Source organism: Hypomesus transpacificus, chromosome 14, assembly GCF_021917145.1.
Source record: "Hypomesus transpacificus isolate Combined female chromosome 14, fHypTra1, whole genome shotgun sequence".
In the NCBI taxonomy this organism is placed as follows: Eukaryota; Metazoa; Chordata; class Actinopteri; order Osmeriformes; family Osmeridae; genus Hypomesus; species Hypomesus transpacificus.
In genome coordinates, this window is record NC_061073.1 from 15789626 (window position 1) to 15813913 (window position 24288).

General features: G+C 45.8%; 2 protein-coding genes across 3 annotated transcripts in view; both read right to left on the reverse strand.

Annotated features, from left to right (window-relative positions):
* The window catches only part of LOC124476457 (tumor protein p53-inducible protein 11-like), a 28576-nt gene extending 20730 nt beyond the window's left edge, over nt 1-7846 (reverse strand). The window contains exon 1 of one of the 2 annotated variants that reach the window (XM_047033609.1): nt 7703-7846. The gene's annotated coding sequence lies outside the window, so the exon portion shown is untranslated. The remainder of the gene's footprint in view (nt 1-7702) is intronic. The other variant, XM_047033608.1, reaches the window with a different exon arrangement.
* Nucleotides 7847-18896: 11050 nt separating this feature from the next.
* On the reverse strand, nt 18897-23215 carry si:dkey-29p10.4 (tripartite motif-containing protein 14). Its single transcript, XM_047033621.1, has 7 exons — nt 22865-23215; nt 21765-22681; nt 21572-21667; nt 21128-21376; nt 20792-20814; nt 20074-20222; nt 18897-19861 (listed from the first exon to the last, which is right to left on the reverse strand). The coding sequence occupies exons 1-7, from the start codon at nt 23133-23135 to the stop codon at nt 19305-19307; spliced, it is 2262 nt and encodes a 753-aa protein (XP_046889577.1). The 5' UTR covers nt 23136-23215; the 3' UTR covers nt 18897-19304.
* Between the last annotated feature and the right edge of the window lie 1073 nt (nt 23216-24288).

Sequence of the window (24288 nt, forward strand, 5' to 3'; positions counted from 1 at the left end):
AATCAGCCCTTTGATCTGAGGGACCCGCTCCTCTTCACAGATGCTCCGCTGCCCGACTAGGAAGCCAAAGACAACCGAGATAGCCTGGTGCCATGGTAGCAAAGTCTCTTTCAATAGGCCACCAGCACAGTTGGAATAACAGGATAAAGGCATATGTGGCCTAATTATCCCCCTCTCATTCTGTGGGAAAAATAATGACTTGTTTGTCTTTGAGGCTAGGGTTGATGGCTGTGGAGGTGGGTAAGAGTCCATGTGTCTGTGTATGCGTGTGTGTCTGTGTATGCGTGTGTGTGTGTGTGTATGTGTGTACTGTATGCTAGAGAGAAATACAATCTGTAAGGCAAATTGTTCCAGTTTTCAAAGATCTGAGACCCGTAAACATCAAACATGGGAGAGTCCATTTGTTTGGGTATACGGGGGTAGTCTACTTGGACTAGGAACTCACAAAGACATTTACCGTGGTATGGTCTGTGAGCTAGGTGTTCTGCCATACCACCGTGAGTCTGGGGAATTGCCCTCCACAGGGGATCCCTGCTATTCAGGTTCTCACTGAACAATACTGCCCGCGGGGGACATGAGAGTTTACACAGAAACAAATGACAATCAACACGCACACACACACACCTAGGTACAGACCCAATCATGAAGACATTGTCTGTCTTGCCATGAAGTGTCCCTAGATGGATATTGGATGCGCACTCTCAGACAGATGAGACAAACACACAGAAACAGAGAGAGGAATGCACATTCTTATGGCTGCAATCACCCCTCAAAAAGCCATGAATCAAATCACATTCTAACTCAAGCACAGCAAAGAGGCTACGCCTAACCATTTAGGGATTGGAATCTGCCCTGAACATCCAAACAATTAAGACATAAAAGCAGTTCATGGCCGCTATCGACGGAAATGGACAAAGCATGGGTGTAATTGAGCAGCATTAACAGGCTTCAGGGTTTTTTTTAGGATATTTCCCTAAGCAGAAAACATGAGTCAGTAACCAAGCTCTGAACCTTAGAGTAGCTTTTGGCAGCCAAGCATAATATTAACAAAGACACATTTGTGGAGCGTACCCAATATAAAAACAGTTCCAGAGTTTTGGGATTATTGAGAGGCGGATAACTACTGCTGATTCGTACAGAGCTACCGCCACAACTAGCAGGCAGTAAAACCACCAAGAGAAGAAGAGGGATTTCCCTTGAGTGCTGAGACCAGCCATGCTGAATCCCAACCAATTTGTAAAGTTACATTTACATTTAGTCATTTAGCAGAAGCTCTTATCCAGAGCGACTTATAGTAAGTACAGGGACATTCCCCCCGAGGCAAGTAGGGTGAAGTGCCTTGCCCAAGGACACAACGTCAAGTGGCATAGCTGGAATTTGAACCAGCGACCTTCTGATTACTAGCCCGCTGCCCTAACCGATCAGCAACCTGACTCCCTGTTAAGTTGTACAAACACCTGACATGCACAGAGTAAAACCAGAAAGTACATGTACATGCAAACACGCTTGCCACTGACAGATCTGGGTTGTAGGGTTGTCCTTGTCTGATTTAAGTGTCCCCATGCAATCATTTAGGCTCAGCAGGTGGCCAGGTCATTTGGTTACATTTGCATACATTTGCATTCATCCCCCACATATTTTCACAGCTGTCATTATTGGTTACTTTAAAGTGCTCACATTGAACAAAATTAATAACTTAGTACTCTGAGAAGCAAGTCAAAAAACATCAATGACGTCTGCTGATGTACGTCAGCAACATGCATGTGCATTTTCATAATGTCTACATTCACAGGTGGCAAAATACAATATGTTCCCTTAAGCATCAAACATTTAACTTGTTCAAAGCCAATTATGAATAACATCCTGTCTGTTGTTCGTCAGGATTACAGCTCAGTAGACAGGTTATGCCACAGGGCAAGGCAGCAATGCGTCAACTGTGAGCAGAACTTAAGACTGCACCGTGCCCAGGCACCAGAGATAAAGGGTGGTTTTGTGGACCATGGGTCACCAGTTCCTCCAGTCACAGAAACAGGGCCACTGCTTTTACAGCATCACATCCACATAATTACCCACCATGTAGATTACAGGAAGTGATTAAATTCTGCATTTCGGGACAGAACATGCCCAAATCTGGTCAAACCATTAAATGTGTCAGCGAATGTACAGTGTCGCGTTTATGTACTCAATTAGCCATAGTGTGGCCTTACTTGGTATCCAGGCATGAAAAGGAGCAAAGCATGACAGACTTTGGCACAGAAAAAGTGCCATGAGTGAACATGGGGATGATCTGGTATTCAGATTGCCATCTTTGCAACAAAAAAATATCAACTAAACAGATTGCATAGAGGGAGAATCTGCGTATTCTGCTTCAGTTAACACCCCCCCCACACACACACACAAACACACACAAAATGGAGGGAAAGAAAATGTATCAATTCGAGTGATAAACCATGTTTTGTTTATGTATTTTTTTTTTTATATCCAAGTTTTCAGATTTGAACATAGAATATTAAAAGTACAAGTGCGCTTGTTTCAGTTTTTCTTTTATACCACCTCTAAATTTTAGGAAGTAATTAGAGCACCTCCATTTCAACAAAAAATAAATAACCCAACAAGAGAGCCCTTCACCAGAAACCATTAATAATAATACCTAACATCTTAGAAGAAGCTGTCCTTATGAACGATGATCGCTCTATGGTCGGCTCGGCGTCGACAGAGCAAAACTGAGGTCATCCAGGGGGACTTCCTTTACTGTGTTAATTAAATTAGTGAATGAGCAAATGAGAGAAGGTGACAGTGTGCCGGAACTGTGGTTGTGTACTACCGTGACAGCCTCCAAGGTGATATCTCTGTGGTGACTGGAAGTTGACAGAGAGATAAAGTTGTCATCTTGTGACCATCAGCAGAAAAATAGTGTGGCAATACTATACTGGATATCTACGTTTAGCAAACTTCTAAGTCAAGTTGTTAGGAGGCTATACAACACCACAACACTTTCAACTTTGAAATATGCTTCAGACACAAACCCTACAGAGGGGGGGACTGTCTGGCGTAGATTCATGTGTGAGCACCAAGACGTGAAAGGGTGCTTTGTCTAAAAGGCCAGAGGGAAATGTGACACCACGTCATAAAAACACACACACACACACACACACACACACACACACACACACACACACACACACACACACACAGTCCAAAGGCACAGACTGATTCCAAGCAACTCCTCCTTTCACACTGTCAGGAAACAGCAAGTGGCCCGAAGGCCACACCAACACACTGCCCCTCCCTGATTTCAGAGTCTGTAAATAAAAAGATTCAATGACTGTGCCCTTTTACCATACATAGACGTGCCTTGTGCAGTGTTGTACCTCTTTGAAGGGACAGAGAATGAGACAGAGAGACATTACAGAAGCGTGTAATGACATTGGGGTGTATGGCATGCTTGGATTATGTTGTGGGATCCACGCCTAGCACCTAGTTAACGTTGTCTCACTTGTGAAACAATTGCTCCAAATATGATCTGTGGATGACGTGTGTCAAAACATGTAATTTAGAGTTTGCCTTAAAGACGACACATTAAAAGAAAAACAGCGAGGCTTTCTGAAGATCGAAGAATCCATTTTGGTGGGCACCTGGATGGAGAGTCTAATGCTGTGTTCACACCAAACACAAAGCTAATTATTGGTGCGGCGAGATTTCATGTAAAGTCAATGCAAACACGCTCATTCGCATGAATAATTCGCTTTGCGTTTGGTTTGAATCAGAAAGGGATTTATTCACCATGAAAGTTCCTTGCACAGACAAGGAATTTGCTTTAGCAGGAAGGTGCATACAATAAACATGTAGGAATCTTAAATTTAAATATGTGGTCTAACTATACTAAGGATACATAACTAGCAATACTAAGTGGAATACAATAAAATATAAGTTGCCAATTTACAATATGAAATACAATATAAATATGAACACAGCATAAGAAGGATTGGGGTTTGGGGGGCTGCAGGGGGGCACACTCGCTGTAAACTTTAGACTCTCGCAATCTTTCACAGCTCTTGCCGTAATCCCGGGACATATGTTTTTCCGTGTTCACTCGCGATCACAGTTGAGGGTAGCTGGTCCATCAGCACCATGGTACCAGAGCAATATCAGAGAATCACCGAGCGGCTTGCTTCCTTTAAATCAGTGGTTCTCAAACCTTTCCTCAGGGACCACCTGTCCTGCATGTTTTAGATGTTTCCCTGCTCCAACACACCCCAAAACATGCAGGACAGGTGGTCCCTGAGGAAAAGGTTTGAGAACCACTGCTCTAAATCTTGTCCATGAGAAGTCCACATTTGCTGGAAGCATGCAGCATAGTCAGCGTCTCCCTCTATCAAGGCCCTTGGCTACTCCTGCTAATACAACAGACAGGATATTAAGGACATTTGAGAGGAAGCCAAGAACAATGTCTTCCCCCCTTGATCCTGTCAAGGCAGTTCTTGACCAGGAGAGTCAAGGTCTGTTCCCACTGTTATTAGGACAGTAACTTCAAGATAGGGCTGATACTATGGGTAAAGTAGAATCAACTAGACTTATGTACAATATGAAACGTTTTTAAAGGATTCTCCTACAGCAGCAAGCATTCTACATGCTTTTCCTCATACTCTAACAGAGAAGATGGTTGGAAAATTCCAAGATTAGAATTAGCCTTAACCTGCAGGCTCGTTTGCCACAGCCCAGCGTCAGCAAGGATGAAAAATGAATGACCTCCCTCCACATCCTCCTCAGAGAGAAGGCGGAATGTCAGGAAACAAGGCCTGAAGAAAGAGAGGCTTATTGTGCTCAAAGCCATTCCCAGGAAACCAACCTCGCTCTACCACGGTTGTTTCAGACACAAAGCCGCAGGCTAAGACAGGTCTAGAAGCAAAACGAGAAGTTGGCTTCTCTCCAGTCTTCATGCATCCTTAGACCGCAGTACATGAACCCAAACACAATGCTGTTGTGTAATTCTACAATTACACCGCTCGAATCGAAGTGAAAATATGAGTTAACGTAACCGCAAACGCAGGACATTTCACATCGTTTTCAGTGTACTTTTAAGAAACAGGAGGCTTTCTCGGGGATCAGATGGCTGAGCGGTTAGGGAGTCAGACGATTAATCAGAAGGTTGTTGGTTCGATTCCCGGCCGTGCCAAATGACATTGTTTCCTTGGGCAAGGCACTTAACCCTACTTGCCTCGGGGGAATGTCCCTGTACTTACTGTAAGTCTCTCTGGATAAGAGCGTCTGCTAAATGATTAAATGTAAATGTCTGCAGTGCCCGGTGAAACAGGAGGCTTTCTGCAGTGCCCGGTGAAACGGAGTGAGGGAGTTGCAAAGGGGTTAAATCCAGAGAAGGGGGTCACCATCTGGTTGTGCCACGCAGCTTGCAGTGAGAGTGGGGGGGAGGGCAGTGGGGGGGAGGGCAGTGGGGGGGAGGGCAGGGGGGGGGGGTGAAATCACTAGCTTCACCAAGATGAGCCAGCTTCTGGACCTCGACTAACTCTGCCACCGTTTCAGATTCCTGTCTCTATGTCGAGAAAAGTAGAGCAGGTAGAGAACACAATCAACGTTGGCCTTGTTAATCTTGATCAATGAAGTGAGAGGAGCAGGAGAAGTACTGCCCTGACGCTAACACGGACACTGACGCTACACGGACACTGACGCTAACACGTACACTGACGCTAACACGGACCTTGCGGCCTTTGCTGTGACAAGAGCCAAGACCACTACCCCTCTTCGTCCACCCCACGCACATCATCTCCATGGAAGCACAGAAAGAATAACATATAATTTCTCCACCTCTCCTCCATCTCACCTCCATAATTCCTTTTCCTTTGCTAATTAGAGCCCCCCCCGCCCCTCCCACAGTGCCCATGTGTCATGCTGACTCCTGATCAGTGCATGATTAGAGAAAAGTGTTGCTGTAATTATTATGTTTTAATTATGGGAAACACAAACGAAGAGGGCAAAACCATTTGCAGGGTTGCTTGCAGGAAAATAAACACGTCCCAAAGCTCTGTCTTCGACAGAACATTTGTTTCAGACAAAAAGCACCGAGAATGTTTTCAGCTGCCAAGTTGACCATTTAGCAAGTACCTTCTTCTGCCTTTGTTTACATGATGAAATACGGTCAAATATGGCCTTAGCTGAGAGAAATCCCTATTGGCCCATAATTCCTAGCAAACATACAGTACATGGACTATGGGCTGAAACCTTTGCAAACACACGAATCAGTGGAGAAAAGATTAAGTTGAGGGAAAACACCACATATATGTGCGATACTGACAGGCAAGATTCTGCAACAATTTCCTGCGCTAAAAGTGGGCTGAGTCCCCACAGGGATGAAGTCATGTTCACTGAAATGTCAACCGCATAAACACGCTTCTACAGACTGGGACAATGCATGGTCATGAGGTGACACCCCCTACCCTTCAGGTGCGTTATCTATGGCCTTCAAATGGAGTGATGTCCAACTAGCATAAACAAACAAGTATTTAATTTGAAAACAACATAAATTGCTACTACTGCTAGACTTGGCCCACTACATGGCAGTTAAAACACAAAATATTCAGGAGTATTCAAGACGAACCACACATACCCTGTCACTGCCCTTTCCTCCATCTGCAGGAGGGATGATAACATGTCTAACTGGCACTGGACTATTTCTCCTGAAACGGGCTCATTGCCCTTAGGCAGTGCAATGGAAAGTACTATAATTGATGTCCTCCGGGCACTTTTGCATAACAGTTGAGTTAGTGTTGGGAAAATAAAATATTAAATCCATAGCCTACATACATACATAAAAAGAAGCAACGACAGTGATATGTTCTTAATTCTACTTTGGTTAAATTAAGCTTTACATAAACAAAATCAGCCAGTAGGAGGATGAAAACAGGAAAAGAAAGGCGTAATTATTACATCAAATGTATTACGGGTTTAATTCGGCTACAAGGACTGGCATAAGCATTGTTTTGAAAGCGGTTTGACTGGTAGTGGAGTTCAAATCGAAGATTGACTTGAAAAAATACAAAGCAGACCTAAAAAGAACTTTCTCCATGGCTTCATTGCAAAATTAAGACAACGTTTGGCAATCTTCAAATGTTTTGTTGATACCAGTGCATCAATCTAAAAAATGTTTAATTGTCACGTTTCTGCTTGTTTATAGTTCATGTTACGCATGAAGTGAATGTCTGATCAAAATAGTGGGTGAGCACGTGTTGATTTTCTTAAGAAACCACAAATAACTAGTTAAACGAACTGAACATAATTAATGACATGATTGAGAAATGTAAAAAAGATTTCACAAGAAATTGACCACAAGCAACATGTCATTCGGAGTCTCGCTACAGTCAACCTTTATAGGCAGTATTTGATTCTTAATACATCAATTATTGACTTGTTTGTTGTTGAAGTTATTTTGTTGATAATGTTTAATAATTCCACTGTTAGCCATAAATTCCGACACAGTAGGATGGCTGTAGCAGCTGTTCAAAACATTTTTTAAGAGTAGGCTGTTGAACGCTAATTGTTGTTCTGAATATTTTGACATTTATAAGAAACATAGAACGGAATCGTCTGCCTTAAGACGCAGGGACATATTTATTAAGAGAAATACAATGAAAGGCAAAGAACGACTGAACAGAATAAAATCCCACTAAAAAAGTATGTGGGTACTTACAATATGCTTCGGGAATGCGACAATCCAGATAGTTTTCTTTCACTCGTAGACAGTAACAAACGAGTGGGGGAAGACGCGAACATGCAATTCACAACGACGGTCTCTTTAGGTTTTCAAACAGTCTTGAAATCGAGAGAATCCGACAGTTGTACGCACTTACCGTAATGTAAAGTGTGCACATGACAGCGAAGGTAAAACGAACTTCTACCGTAATATATAGAATGGTCGTAACCATCTAAACAATGCAAGGTTGGTTACTTTTGTATTTTTTATTTATTTTCTTGTCCTCGTGAATGTCTAACAGGCTGTTGTTGATCAATGATGAGTTAAATTAGAGAAACGTCGCTATAGTTAGCCCATAGCCTAAAATGCACCCTTATCCCTCATCAATAAATGATCTAGGCCCAGTTTGTCAGACATGGATTAAGACTAGTCATAGACTACAAACTTTTTCAGTGGAGATCTTCGTTTTATTTTTCTCATAAGAAATTGTATCTCTTGGCACAGCAGAGTATATTGTGGAAAATGTGCTTTACCGTCATACAGAATCACCATCCAGCCTCCTGCATGCAGCCTAATCCAATTAAACGATACAATTCTACATTACAAAAAACATTGCACTGGCCACTTCATTATGGACCAACCAATTGTCCCTTGTAGAATTCAAGGTAACCTGCTCTTGCCTTCCTCCCACAAAAAAAACACATAATTTATGCAGTGAGAAAGTGAGTGAGATGAAAGGGTTTAGAGAGACCAAGACAGTCCTAAATGGTGTCAGTGCTCATTTGTGAAGATGGCTGAGATGTATACAGTCCAAGAGAAGCCTGGAATGACAGAGGCTTGTTACAGAACTGCATCCAAGCACGTCCAACCTTACTGACTAATCCTGTGAGATGTCTTCCCACACACATCCACTCCACAGCTGCGCCAACATCTCCCTATGGCGAGCATCTAGTGACAAGCAGCACAGGACCCGGTTGGGAGAGTGAGAGGTGGGTTTTGCTACCCTTAATCCTCACATGCGCTGGCATTGAATGGATTTTCTCTCTGTGCTTTCGCAGAGGTAATACACAAACATCTTGGGAGAGATTCAGTTTGGGGAACCTCAATCCCTGTGCGGCTGCCACACACGAGCGTTGAAAGGAGGGACTGGATTTGTGGTGTTAGAGCCAAATTGTAAACGCATTTGTGTTGACTCGTAGGGGCTGACGTTTTGTCGCGAGGGAGAGGGGAAAAGGTTAGTCGATTATTGCAACGAGACTGATGGGAGATGGTAGTCTTCCTAGGGGAGCGAGTTTGAGTGTCAGGCAAATAGGAACAGTGGGCCAATAATCCCATCTGATTGGGCATTGATGCAGAGCCGGTGAAAAACAGCAGGAAGGAAGAACAGTGGGGGTGGGCGGGGGGGGGGAGATCCCCCCCCCTGCCACATACACAGGTGGAGTCACCTATCCTTATCCGATCCTTATCCAATATACACCCTGCAATGCTCTCCAAGCACCTTCCCCAAGCTGCTCATCCTTTTTGGAAAGCAGACTCCGTTATGACTTCGTTGGACTTTGTCAGTGACATGTCCACAGGTGGTGTGGATTTGCATATATCACATCTTATCTGTGTGTTTCTTCAATGTGTGTGTGTGAGTGTGTGTGTGAGGGGAAGGGAGCATGCTATACTGCGATGAGCTTCTACAGGGTTGAAAATGACAGAGGCTCAATCACTAGAATCATTTCACTGCCAATCTAGTGGTGATCACTCGCATTCTATCTTTACATTCACATTTAGTCATTTAGCAGACGCTCTTATCCAGAGCGATTTACAGTAAGTACAGGGACATTCCCCCCGAGGCAAGTAGGGTGAAGTGCCTTGCCCAAGGACACAACGTCATTTGGCACAGCCGGGAATCGAGCTGGCAACCTTCAGATTACTATCCCGATTCCCTAACCGCTCAACCACCTGACTCTTTGGTTGGCTCTGAACTTAGGTGAAGTGTAGCTTTCAGATGTCCGTGTGACTGTTTTTTTTCTGTTTTTTTCTGCCTGTGGTTGGTGTTTGTACTGTGAACCTAGGACCTGTCCTCCTGGGTTCCATCAGACCAGAAAAAAAGCCAGTTAATCATTTTCCTGCCTCATCCTTTACTTTTGGATTAATAATTATTCTCCTTTCAAACCTGGAGATAAAAAATGTATAATGATTTAATTGTCATCGCAGTTCGCTCAAAATTAATAGGGCGACTAATCTCCTTTGCTGAGACTGATTAGAGAGGAGAAGTTTAGAGCACAATATTGACAGGAATACTTTCTTTGTATCACACTTTCTTTGTTGTCATTTGAACTTTAAATTCTAAGCAAGTGAAGCTACTACAGGTGTCACCTGTAAACTCGAGGCCCAGATATGCCCAAAACGTGAATCATGGTGGGATGTGGTCATCTTATAATTAATACAAAACATTCTGTATGAATGCCTTTTATTGTCATTGCACATAACAACAAAATTAAAGTCGTTGTATATATCCAAGAGGGAATGACTCCCTCAGGAGTTTCTAATGGCTTGGCATGATTGAATTGTTGGATCAAAACAAACAGTTCTCACTGGAATTGTAATGGCAAATTTGTCACGTATATAAATAAATTTCTGCGTTTTCCCTGCCAAGTGTAAATGAGGCTATTTCAAGACAATGCTAATGTTCCTGGATTTGAGTTTTAGACGGAGAGTTACGAAAACGAGCGGGCTAATGACATGTATGTGTGAAACATCATTATTTTTTCATGATCTGATTATTTCCCCCATGTGAGTTGCAAATCTGATAGAGAGAAGATCAAAGACTAACACGTAGGGGCAAATCGGAGCAGTTGTGAAGTATGTTAATATGTCTCTGCTGTCAGACAATAACAAAACCTTTGGCAAACAGCTGGCTTATTATTTCTCCTTGTGGGCTAAGCTGGTTATCAACAATAGATGGTTTGCAGGAAGTGCTGTTAATTCCATTGGCTTTTTAGCCGTGTTAGATAACTGTAATAACCTTTAGTAACAAATGTATAGCAGATGGCAAACTGTATTGTACACGAAGTACATTCGAGTACAGCGGTATTCCTACTTTTAAAAAATGAGAAAGAAAGTCACCTTTTGCCAGCTAGTCCTATGGGCATTATAGCGTGGTAGTCTAGGAAATATTGGCTCTCATTTACACATTGACAATAGGATCATCGGTCAACAACACTGTTTGCACCTAGCATGTATACTGCATTTACAGTAGAACCACATCCTAGGATGTGTTATAACCCGGTCATGTTTATGAAACCCTGGAGGAAATGGCTGATTACAGAGGTAAATCATTTGCCAGCTGAGATGATGTTGCCAGGTCATCTCCACTAGAGACTCAGTGGAGTAAAGATTCAATGTCTTAGTTACTAGCAGCGACTAGCATGAAGAACATTGCATCACTGAGGGAAAGTCAACCATAAATAACCGGGGTGGGAGTGTGCTATACCCCATGCAGTGAATCCACAGACCTAACACTTTGATACAGCCAACTTGGGGAACACTGTTATGTCAGTCTTTCTGTTAATCAGGAGAGAAGGCTGTGAAGTTCCATAAGAAATCTTCAATCAGTGCCTGGTGCACCTCAAGTGTACTGCCCGGGTTGGGGATTGGGGAGATGGGGGAGGGAGGTGGGGGGGTTCCGCTTGGATGGAAAATACATTTGAATAGATAAAGAGTTAGATTAGAGTGGGGTCTGACCTTGTTGCCGATGATGAAAGAGAAGGACTGAGCAGGGCTTTGCCTGGTCTAGGACCGGGAGAGAGATTAGCTGGTCGACACGCTTCGGTGACCCCAGCCAGACTTCTCTCAGTTAGGGTTCACACCGGATGATTCATCAGCTCCCATCCCGACACCGTCCACCTCTTGGAGAAATGAGAGGAGGATGAAATTGATTGTGGGTCACATTCATTCAGCATCAGTGATGATTTGATGTGCACTCACCGCATCTAAAGCATGGCAAAGGGCCATGCTTTGCAGCTCTGAGACGTCAGACTCCTCTAAAGATAGGATACACAGATGTTCTGAGCTGAATGTTTCATACGGGTTCAAATGGGGACACTTGACCAGCCACACCGAGACAATGTTTGGATCTCAGCTTTGAACCGTATACATATAGTGTTTTAGACTCCCCAAAAGAGGTAGAAATCAACTTCACTGTGGCTGTTAAATATAACCCTCAGGTTCTGTGAGACTCATGTCATTAAGATGTTCTCATGTAAAGGATGCCATTGATTTGTACAGGGCCCTACTGACAAGGTCCTACTGATCGGTCGTTAAATTGACAAGAAGCAAAGGGACAGATAGTTACCCCGTGTCGCTCAACAGGAGGTGAGAGGATCCCAGACTGCTTTTCTCATCACCGTGAAAACATGACCTTTCTTCAGGGAAATCAAAATCGTCTAAAAACATGATGCCAACTTCCTTTAACACATGGCCCCGTCAGAGACTGTCTCGGGATGTGTTCATCTGGAACAAACTGTTACTGAGGGCGTCACAAAGCCAATCTCATCCCCTGCCTCCCCTGAGAGTGCTGCACAGCGTGGTCGAGCTCACACCGTCCTGGCGATTAGACGTACTTAGATGTACTGTGGCGCCACAACGCCCACTCACTACCTTGCTAGCAAAATCTTTCTGCATCTTAGTTCCAGTTTTTGTTGTCTGTTGACAGTTGCTAGTTTATTATCTGTGGTTAATCCTTTTGGAGCCTGCAAATAACAGGAGAGGAATGAAGGGAGGGAGGGAAGAGAGGGAGGGAGGGATGGAGGGAAGGAGGGAGGGATGGAAGAGAAGGAAGGGAGGAATGAAAAAGAGGGAGGGGAGGGAGGGAGGGAGGGAGGGAGGGAGGGAGGGAGGGAGGGAGGGAGGGAGGGAGGGAGGGAGGGAGGGAGGGAGGGAGGGAGGGAGGGAGGGAGGGAGGGAGGGAGGGAGGGAGGGGAGGGAGGGATGCAAATCCTGAGTGCGTTCAGGTGTGAACCGTCTGTTGCCTCAGGGAGGAAGTGGCATATTCATTGGGAAACATCTGATATCTGAATGACTCAGTTGAAAAACAGCTCAAGGACCACTTGGAAGAGAGAGAGAGAGCTAGAAACAGATAGAGAGAGAGACTTTGACTTTTAAAGATACCTTTATTGGGCAGTGGGCAGGGTGAGTTAGAACTGCCAGCCAACCAAGCAGTTTTCCCAGACCAACCATTTATTATCAGGACAAAACCATTTCACTTGCAAATTTCACAAATTTTTCAAATGTTACCTCCCAATCAAACCAAACGAAAAATAATTTAAAGAAAAAACCTCCTATTCACAACTTCAGCTCTAAACCCCCCTTCCCATTCACTGTGCACAAGGCACCCCTCACCCCCCACACATCAATAAACTCCTCCATCTTTCCCGCCAGCTTATAATACGAGAACTGAATTCGCAACCCTGCCGTGACCAGCCCCAGCAACACTGCTCTTGCATCAAGCGACCCCACTCCCAAACGCCTACTCTTTTTCGTCTTCCATATTGCAAGCTTGGCCTGCCCAAATAAGCTGTGTGCCTGGGTCCCCCTAGAAACAGCGGCACTGAAAACTCCCACCCGAGCCTCCTACACCAGTCCTGCAGCACCTGAAACAGGCTCTGTAACCTTGAACACTGGCTGAAAAGATGCCCGACATCCTCCTCCTGATCACAAAAAAAGACATTCCCTCCCCACTGTAGGATCCAGGTGTGCCACTTGTCTGTTAGTAGCGATGGCCCCGTGGATAATCCTCCATTGCGGATCAGCTGTGTGCTTCTCTGTGGGAGGCTTATACAAGGTGTGCCAGCAACTTATCAGGGGTGAGTCGGTTTCCTGAGACCACAGTCCACTTAGAGGGCCTAAACTCCAACAGTGCTCTCTGATGCCGCACTTTGACAGAGACCAAGTTCAGCCCCTGATAAGCATTGGACCCCAAGCACACCCCTAAAACCTTAAAACCTGCTCTGCCTCACTGCAGCCCCCCCGGCAGCCTGGGCTTCTCTGATGCCCTCCATCTACCCATGAGAAAAGCCTCTCTCTTCCCCCAGGTGACCTTTGCTGAGGAGGCCCTCTCATACTGCTAGAACTCTTCCTTCACAACGTCAGCATCCCTCTGGCTCCTAAGGAGCACACACACATTGTCCGCGTATGCAGACAGTGCTATCACTCCCTCCCCTCCTTCCTCCGAGTAAGCCACGCCCTGCATTCTGCTCCTCAACCTATATAGCAATGGCTGAAAGAGAGAGATAAATAAATAGAGAGAGAGAGAGTGAGAGTGAGAGAGAGAGAAAGAGCGAGAGAGAGAGAGATGGAAGGGGGGCGTGAAACAGAGTAAAGTGAGACAAAGAGGACAAGGTCATTCGGAGGTCCACAGTCCAATAAACCCTACAGGATCTCAGTAGCAGGCAGAGCAAAACATGCAAGACAAGTAACAAGTTCAGATGTTTTCACACTCAAATGTTTCCTATGAATTCACTGCTGCTCACACCAATTACAGCCACTGAAATACACCTAGAGGCCTGTGATGCTTAAGCAGTAATACCAGGTGTGAAATAGCTAAATCACCTGGGAAACATTGAAATGCTGACCTGCATTTCATACACCACACTGTTTAGAAGAGTGTGCCTGTGATGCTCTGCAGTTCTATTCTTGGATGTGCCAAACAGACGGACCTATTTTATTCTCATTCATTGTCCATTTCAAATTACTGTCAAAATGTGCCAAAAAGCTTACTGCTCTGCACCTGAAAATAAAGTCCCTAACATCAGATAGCATTCATCCCTTCTACACGCCATCTTCCCTGTCCAGCATTTCCTCTTTCGTTACCTTGCCAATCCTGAATCTTCCCTTTCAGGGTAAACATAAAAGCCTCCAAATGGCTCCGTGTGTGTGTGTGCATGTGTGTGTGTGCATGTGTGTGCTTGTGTGTGTGTGTGTGTGCGTGTGTGTGGGTGTGTGTGGGGGGTGGCGGAAACATGAAACAGCCAGGGAGATTACAGTAGGAAGGAGAATAATCTCTTGAAAAGGACCCTGAATCTCACTCATTCTACTGTAGCTGAAAGGAGCATGCTGGACTGATGTGTTCACAAGCACTACGGACTTAAGAGGCCCCTTCCCTGGCCTCCCTCACCTCTACCCGGTCCTACTAAGGAGCTGGAAATGCCAAGACCTCCTTTCTGGGGTGAAAGGCATCCCCTAAATGTTAGTCCCAAACTATTTTGATGGGAGACCTTTCTGGGTGTCATTTTGACTGTGTGTACAGTGGGTTAGAAGGCAGATCAAACTCAGAAATGTCAGCTAATATGACCCCCCAAGTCTGTGGTGAAAATGTTTCTGGTGAAAGGTTTCTGTGTGAACTAGTTCAATGACCAACCATGAAAATAAAAATAAAACACACAATGCAAACACGTTGACTCACAGAACACACATCAGCATCAGCAAATTAAAGTCCATTCAGTCACACCATGGGCAAATATTCACTTTGGAACGACACAAGCACACTTCAATTCAATCTGGAACTTTTCAATGACTAGACATGAAACGCAGACAGAAAAGGATGAAGGACATGACCCATCTCTCACAGATCCATTAAACGACTGCTGCAAGTGTGTGTTTCTTTGGAGATTTAATCTGCTGGCGGTGTCACCCTTAAATCCAAGACATGAGGATGAAAATCTGTGCTGGGTAGCTGTCTGTGGAGCAGATCAGATGACTGACAGAGGTTTATTGAACAAGGACTTAAATCTCTACTTGCATGCACCATTAAACCAACATGGTGATCCAAAATGTTGATGAACAGAATACCATACAGATTGCAGCTTCATCACAGACAGTCCCAAGAACATTGAACCCTGATTTTCCCTTCCAATCAACACTCAGACCAGCCAGCAACGGGATTAAAGCTCGAAGGACTTTATCAGCAACTATTTTAGACGTCAGAGCGATACTTGATGTCTGCCGCAATAGAAAAGGAAGAACAGGTCAACTGGGAGAACAGACACCCACATTAGAGGGAGACCAGCCTACACAGAGCTGCTGTCATTCTAAGAGTGAAAGAGTTATAGAGGGATAGAGTGAGGGAGTGAAGGAGTTATGGAAGGATAGCGGTGAGAGAGTGAAGGAGTTAGGAAGGGATAGGATGAGAGAGTGAAGGAGTTAGGGAAGGATAGCGGTGAGAGAGTGAAGGAGTTAGGAAGGGATAGGATGAGAGAGTGAAGGAGTTAGGGAAGGATTAAGTGAGAGTGAGTTAGAACGGAGGGAGACAGTTGGAAATGGATGCCCTGCCTCTCCACTGCTTCTTCCTTATCTCAATGAGCTGATGTATTAATGGTTGACTTGACTGATAAAACTGCTGGGAAAGGTCAGATCCATGAAAACAGAGGATGCAGTGACCAAGCATTCCAGAGTTTTCATTTGACTGAATTTACTCAACTTTCCACCACACTCACTTCAAACACTCAACAGAACCTATGGTAAATAAGCTCATGAAATTCAAAAGGGCCGTCTCTGGGGGGAAGCCACACTGCAAATTCATTCCCTTACGTAAAAAGCGGGGCGGGTGAGAAGAGACTGAGGATCATGTGATGCTCCAGATGCTCACCTGATCCCGCTGTCATGTTGCCATGACAGCAGCTAGAAGAGGCCCACGTACAGCTCGGACAGGCACCGTTCAGGGTCAGTCCAGGGTCACAGACTGACGGCTAGACAATGTCCCTATCAGCAGTCGCTGGGTCCCTGGGAGCGATCGGCTACATCGTCGTTCTGGGAGAGAGAGAGAGCCCTCTTTGTGTGTAACACACGCCTCCCAGAACATTTAAGCCTTCAAATAGACGGACAGCAAGACAAGAATGGAATGAACAAACCCTGATCCCACTAGTGTAGTGTGGTGACCAGACCAGTAGCATTCTTCTGGACTGGAACGTATATTTGTCAGTGTCAGAAGAACTGACAGAACATCTGGAAAGGTTCTCTAAATATAGTTACACCGAAGGAACTAGGGAACGACAGTGTATAGGCAAAGCCCTGGATACGACATCTTAGAATATGTGCTTATTCAGTTTCCCTGGCAGCGTGACACAATGCGGAGTGAATGAGGTCCTGCCCTCAGTCTAACAGCCACATTCCCTTTAATGAGCAACACATCAAATCACCACAAAGCTCATTAACACCTGGCTCAACCTTTGGGTTGAACGTCATCTCCCAGCTCGCTGCAGGGGAAGTGTAGGAACTGAATGGTGTCCTTTTGACGTGCTGGCTTTGGAGTGAGGACACAGGAAGTGAACAATCCGTATAAAAAGTAACAGTTTCACGGATTTGCTGATGGCATTGCGCCACAACGAGATTAACAAGAGTAGCAAATAACCTGTTTGTCTTGTAGGCAACACAGACAAATTAGTTCTTTCTCAGTGGTTCCTGTTCTTCAAAAAGAAGATAAAATGAAAAAAGAGCAGATGTTCTTTTTGGCACAACAGGATGCATGCACACCGAGCAGGCTCTTGAAGTGGTAAATTGAAAAGTAATTACATTTTTGTGGAAATAATTCACATTTCAGATCCAACGCTTGTCCCTGGCTTACAGTCACTAGGTTAGACTACCTTACTGACATACTTGTTGATTTCCCCTTCCCCTCAAACGGTTCCTTCTAACATCTGCCATCTTACAAGGCTGACAGGCTGACAGTAATGATGGCCGTGCTGTTTGACAGATCCCAGCGAGCTTCCCCAACCCCAAGGAGCTGGGAGAGGACAGGGGAGCAGTCAGAGCTGAGGCTCACCAGTCACACTGACCAGGACACTGACAGAGAGAGTGGGATTTAATTATCCTCTCACTTAAAGCTCTCCCTGTGAGACATTTCTGGCATCTCGGCCTCGTATGGCTGACTCTGAGCGGCTGGAGGGTGAAGAGAGAGAGAGAGGACAGCGAGAGGGAGAAAGTGAGAGGAGAGAGGGAGGCAGAGAGAGATCAAGAGAGAGAGATCAAGAGAGAGAGAGACAGAGAGACAGAGAGAGACAGAGAGAGAGAGAGAGAGAGAGAGAGAGAGAGAGACAGAGAGAGAGAAACATGAGAAAGTGGGAGAGGGAAAGACTTCCACTACATTTGGACGGAGACTCAAATGCTTAACTGTGGCCGTGAAATTGTTGTCATGGCAGCCCGGCGCACCTGCTAGGAATTACATTAAGTTTAATTAGATTTTTAAACTTTGAAAACATGTCCACTTGAAATCTTGGCAGAGGAAATGCACTTGCAAGGGCAAGTGTTGTAGAGCCAAGGGACAAGCTCTTAGTGTGTGTTCACCAACCCCCAAGATCTTACAAAGACAAGTGCAAAGTTGGCACCTGTTGCCTGATCCCTTGGTAACAGAAAAAGACAGCAGCCTTCACAGAGGTAATTAACCCAGTTGGGATACAGCTCTGGTTCCAAGTTGCTGCTCCAGCAGCTGCTATGACCCCCACCCTCTGTCCAGCCCCAACCTCTGTCCAGCCCCACTCTCTATCCAGCCCCAGCCCCACCCCACCCCCTGTCCAGCCCCACCCCACCCCCTGTCCAGCCCCAGCCCCACCCTGTCCAGCCCCAGCCCCACCCTGTCCAGCCCCAGCCTCTATCCAGCCCCAGCCCCACCCCAGCCTCTGTCCAACCCCAACCTCTGTCCAACCCCAACCTCTGTCCAACCCCACCCTCTGTCCAGCCCCACCCTCTGTCCGGCCCCAGATCCACCCCATCCTCTGTCCAGCCCCAGCCCCACCCTCTGTCCAGCCCCAGATCCACCCTCTGTCCAGCCCCATCCTCTGTCCAGCCCCAGCCCCACCCTCTGTCCAGCCCCAGATCCACCCTCTGTCCAGCCCCACCCTCTGTCCAGCCCCAGCCACTATAAACAGGTGTCAAGTGAGGAGTCTTACCTCTTCTCGGGTGCAAGGTGACTTGGCAACACTAACGGTATATGAGACCCAACCCCAGAGTGAGTCCCCTGGTTGATAAGGTTTTTGGTGATTGAATCGGAGCAGGCAGACACACCACCTGTTGAAAGGAACTGGTGTCCTCATCGTCCCCCCCCCTCCCCCCCCCCCCCCCCCCCCCCCACACACACACACACAAACACCTGTTTCTAATGAAGTGCAAGGTAAGCTTCCAAAAATAAGTGTTGGGCCAAACGCACATTTTACACTTCTTTATTGTCTTGGATGCAAAAGGTAAAAAAACTGGTTTATTTCACATTGCGTTGAGATTCACGTTCAACGTGACACTCTTAGACAGAGAGTGTAAGTGATGACTACAAGGGAAATTACATATTTTCCTAACACTGCCCCCTATTACGTGTGGGTACAGTTCTATGGCATCCTCTCTATTCGGATGAGACAAAAATACAGAATTGTTGTCTTAAAAATATAAAGTCGGGTCACTTAAAATTCTGATCTTAAAAAAAGCTTTAGAAACAATTTTGTATGTATGTTGGCAAAGCACAGTCATTATCAAATAGAACAGTTTAAAATTATTAAATGGATTATAAAATTGTTTAAAAAGTCGCACCAAATACTTAAATGTTGTCGTCTAGCGCTAATTCCAACCGCTAACGAGATGGAGGTGTATGGAACAGATCAGAGATGGTTAAGCGGGTCTTGGACACTGCCAAGGCAGGGTAAAGTGGTTCAGTGAACCTCTGCTGGAATCGATGCAGTAGGGTCATTGCGCCCCCTTCTGGCACTCCGTAAAACGACAGGCTTCCGTCCTCATAGTCCAGGAAGACTCCCAGTGTCTTGAGTTCCCCTGCGTCGACAGAAACGTTCACCTTGTCGTGCAGGGCCTCGATCTTCCCCTTCTCGCTCACCAGGCACCAGGAGTAGGGGTTGAAGCCCATGCGGCAGCTGTCCTTCTGGCCCTTTCGCTCGATACGCCCCTCGCTGACTCCTACCTTCCACCGGCCCAGCTGCCCTGGCACATCCACCTCCCAGTACCAGCGGCCCTCTTTCAGGGCCCGGGAGGCCAGAACCTGGGGGAACGTGCTAAATCGAGCCTCCTGCTCCGGGCAGGCCTGCGGAGCCTCTGTGTAGACCACCTTTCTGTTCTCCTCAGACAACAGCAGCTTAGGGTGGGCTGTGTCAGGGTCCAGAGAAGGACTGATTCCATCTGCACGCATTCACACACAGAAAAATTAACTAGTAAAAACCCGGAGCTGCTGAGAGTGAGTACGTGATTCAACCGCAGATTCATTATCATGCACAACCACACCATCCACACTGAGGAACTCAACACAGGAGACTCCTCTTCAGCTCCATTGATGTGAATGGGGGGGTGTGAGTGAGCGAGTGACTATAAGGGGGAGTCTCTGGCCTACTTACAGAGGAGTCTTAAGGGCTCTCGGTCTGGTAAGGAGATGACCACAGAGTCCAGCCTCCTTTCGGTCCACTGCTGGAGGCTGGCCAGACGGGCTCTGTTCACCTCCTCTGGAGGCTGGAACTCATCCGCACTCACCTGGCCCTCATCCATGCTGGGAGAGCAGGAGGAGAGGAGGAGTTAGTGGAAGGGCGGGAGGAAGGAGAGGAGAATGTGAGGGATTGAGGGGGGAGGAGGAGAGATAAAAATGGGGATGGTAAGGAGAGAGGGTTTGAAGTCCATATTGAAAGTAGGTAAACATTAACTTGTGTTGCATGTGGATCTGCAACACTAGGATGTGTTTCTTGTGTGTGTTTTAGTATTCTAAACAGTCCACTGTATTGCAAGTAGTCAGCCAATTTCACTTTTTGCTATGCTTTCCAAACACCACAACAAATCTTCGCAGTAAAGCATCTGGGTGTTGAACAAGCTTGTGAGGCCTGTTTATCCCTGTCTCATCTGAATGATGAAGAGATTAGAGAGTCATTCTCGAGTGAAGCTGGTGGACATTACATAAGAGATTAAATGAAGATTTCCTGTCCACGCCATCCTGCAACAAAGGTTTAGGTTTATCATGACTTAACAGGCTCATTTTACTACTCTTTTGATTGCGTCACACTTTTCCCATATTCTTAATGCCCATTTCATGTGATAAAAGAGTTGATATTCAGAAAAATGTCTTACCTTTTGGTTACCTTGCTGTATTCCTGTTGGAAATAACAAACAAGCTTTAAAAGACACACGTATAGTAAGGTGTTCATTTAGCAGAAATTTTTATCCAAAGCAACCTACAGGGGGGACCTCTTGAACTGCAGTCACATGCTCTACTACTGAGCTATACCCACACCCTATCATAGCCATATCCTAGTAAGTTGATCTACACACACACACACACACACACACACACACACACACACACACACACACACACACACACACACACACACACACACACACACACACACACACACACACTGCCTCACAGTCATTATGCTGTAACGTTAGAGAGTGCGACCTCACCAAGATGAAGGCTTGCTCCTGCACGCGTGCCGCCCCTGTAGCATCAGCCAGGCCCTCCAGGGAATGCAGCCCCCGCTGGACGGAGGTCAGGCTATCCCGGAGCAAGGTCAGCTGGCCCTCCAGGCCCCCCACAGCCCTGCTCTCCTCCTGGGACACGCAGAGCAGTGCCTGCTGTTCCTCCTGCTCCAGAGCCTCCCGCATGGTGCCATACTGCTGCTGCAAGGCGGCACGCGCCCCCCTCAGCACCGCCTGGGAGAACACACACGCACGCACGTAGATGTGAGAGCACACACACACCATACACACTCAGACGTGAGATCATAAACACAGACATGTGAACACACACACATCATACCCACGTAGACATGTAAACACACACACACGCACCACCACATTTGATTTGTGGGTGTGAATGGTGTGTGCCCCCCCCCCCCCCGCTCTTACCTGGAAAGACAGTTTCTTCTCAGTCAGCTCAGTCACTTTGCTCTGTAAAGCCTGTTCTGCTACCTGCAGTTTCACCATCTCTTCTTTCAGTTTTTCCTACAAAAAAAAAAAAAACATTGATACTTTGCACAAGAAATAAATACATATATTTGTTAATGACATTGCTAAATGACAGCGTCATCCATGTTCTCACCCTCAGCTCCGTCTCAGCCTCTCTGATGCTGATGCAGGGGTGTTGACGATGTGCCCCGATGACCGTGCACACAGTGCACACACACACGGAACATTGCTGGCAGTAGATACGGGTCATTTCCTGGTGCTCGGGACACTTCCAGGAGGAGATGTCCTCTATGGGGGCCACCAGGGTGTGGCTCTGGAACACCTGAGACTCCAGGTGGGGCCGCAGGTGTTCTGCACACATGGAGGCTCCACACATCAGACAGGTCTTCACTGCAGGCTGCTGGTGTCTGGGACTGGGGCAGTAGTAGCAAGGCACAGAGCCCACTCCGGAGGGCAGACTGGGGCGGACTGGGGAGCTGGTGGCGGTCGGAGGTGAAGGGGTTTTGTTGATCTCTCTGAGGGCGTCCGTTACAAATCTCGAGACCCTCGACCCTGCTGAGAGGCTGGTTGAGACAGGGGGTGCAGCTGTGGACTTTGTTTCAAAGACAGATATGGTCGATTCCTTCACAGGACGGATGTTTTTCCTCAGGTTTGCGGTGGCGTCTTCAGGGTTATCAAGTACGAGGTGCTCTGCTGGGTTGGACGTAGCTTTTGGGGGCTCCTCTGTTGGTATCAAGGTTCTGGAGACAGTTTGTGAGATTGTGGACATGGAGGAACTGCCACCTGATAGCCCAGAGGATGGCCTAGATGGCCCAGAGCCAGGTGCTCCTCTGGGAATGACCGAGGAGGAGGTGGTGGGTCTCTCTCCGTCACCTGCTGGTCCCTGGGAGCCCATGGACGGTCTCTTGCTGTCACTGGGTTGGCCTGGAGCAGGCGAACTGGCTGCTCGCTTGCCCAGGAGACGCTTGGAGAGGGAGGACCGGGTGGAATCCTTGACAGGTTCCCCGCTGACTACGTCAAGGACAATTACTTCCTCATTGTTGATAAGGCCTTGTGAGGACATGTTATGAAGATAGAATGTTAGTGTTATCTCGATATCAAAAATGTACATTAACCAACCAATAAAAAGCTTTGTTGAAATACGCTAAACTAACTTAGACTTCATAAGCGACCACTAGTTTCAAGAGATGTAATATGAACTGGAATACATGTCTTTACATTCGCCGTTCTTACCTGAAGATTTGCTGTCTTTATACTTCCGCCAAACAGGTTTGAGCGGCTTCACTGTTTCTCTCTCAAACGGTAGTGTTCTGTATTCATCTTGACACTCTGGACAATAGTACGGTCCGTTTGCAGAATCGCTCCATAACTCCCCAATGCAGCCCTTGCAAAAACAATGTCTGCACTTCAACGTAAACGGATTTCGATAGACATTATGGCACAAAGGGCATAAAAATGATTCGTGTGTCGTTTTCTCCAATGTCCCGCTACTATTGTTTCCCATAGTTGTAGGGTTGTGTTGCAATAAACACCAACCTTGCGCTGACTGAAATGTCTGAAAACGAAACCCAATAACAACCAAAGGAAGGCGGAAGTAGAATTTGAATTGAGTTCACAAATAGCAGATGGAGGTTCTCTTAAAGACATACACACGTCGTTGCGTCACTTACAGCTTTCAGTGACACATGTCTAACGGGTCATATTTTAGACTTGACTCTATTAAATGTTGCAGATCATCAGACTCCCCAGCAGAAGAGGATATCTAGGCCGGCCATACCTTCTCCACTTTGCGGCCGGCTTGTATAGCTCAACACATCCGTTGCATTAAACAATATTGTTGTCATATAGTTTTCTTCACTGCATTGAAGGCATTAACAGTTAACATGAACAATAGTAATAGAATTTCAGGAAATCCAAATCAAGTCTAATAAAAATCCAAAAAGCAACCACAAAGTAAATGCAAATAAATTACACAACAGTGAACTCCAATTAGTTGTACAGTGAAAATCTTTATTAATTATAATCATTTTTATATAATAACTTTATTGTTGTTAGTTACCCTCCCTTTCCCTAGTCTCTAAATGTTTGGTATCTATATGATAACATTTTACTCTGGTACATACAATTTACATTTCTAGACTGGGATAGGCCTTATACTAAAGCTCTCTCTCTCTCTCTCTCTCTCTCTCTCTCTCTCTCTCGCTCCCCTTCTCTCACTCATCAGCTCTTTCTTCTCCCAAGGTTTGTAACACCTCGCATGCACATAACATCACCTCCTTTCATACCCTGTATGCCCCTTTGTTGATGGAGAAAGAAAGAAGAGAGAAGAAAGCGAGAGAATGAAAAAGAGAGGGTTTATGGTCTGGAACTCTTTTGACTGTGAGAAGAGGTGGGTGTGTAGACAAACCGCACACTCACAAATACTGAGACACACAGCAGCTAGTAGTTATGGAGCAGACATGCCCATATTCAGTATACACATATGATCCCATCACAGTGATGAGAAGACAATAAACTACAAAATACTGAGATTCTCCTCAATGACAGCGCTGTGTAAAACAAGCAGAACAGGCTTTTTAGATGGCATTACAAACAAAAATCTCTCTGATTTGATATTTACATTTTCAGACCCGACTTTGTAAAACTATTATTTTTTG

Coding starts and splice junctions, on each gene's coding strand:
- si:dkey-29p10.4 (XM_047033621.1), bottom strand. CDS start 23,135: ATGGGAAACAATAGTAGCGGGACATTGGAGAAAACGACACACGAATCA. Junction 20,223..20,791: donor TACAGCAAGGTAACCAAAAG/GTAAGACATTTT, acceptor CTGCTCTCCCAG/CATGGATGAGGGCCAGGTGA. Junction 19,862..20,073: donor AGAGCCCTTAAGACTCCTCT/GTAAGTAGGCCA, acceptor GAATGCGTGCAG/ATGGAATCAGTCCTTCTCTG.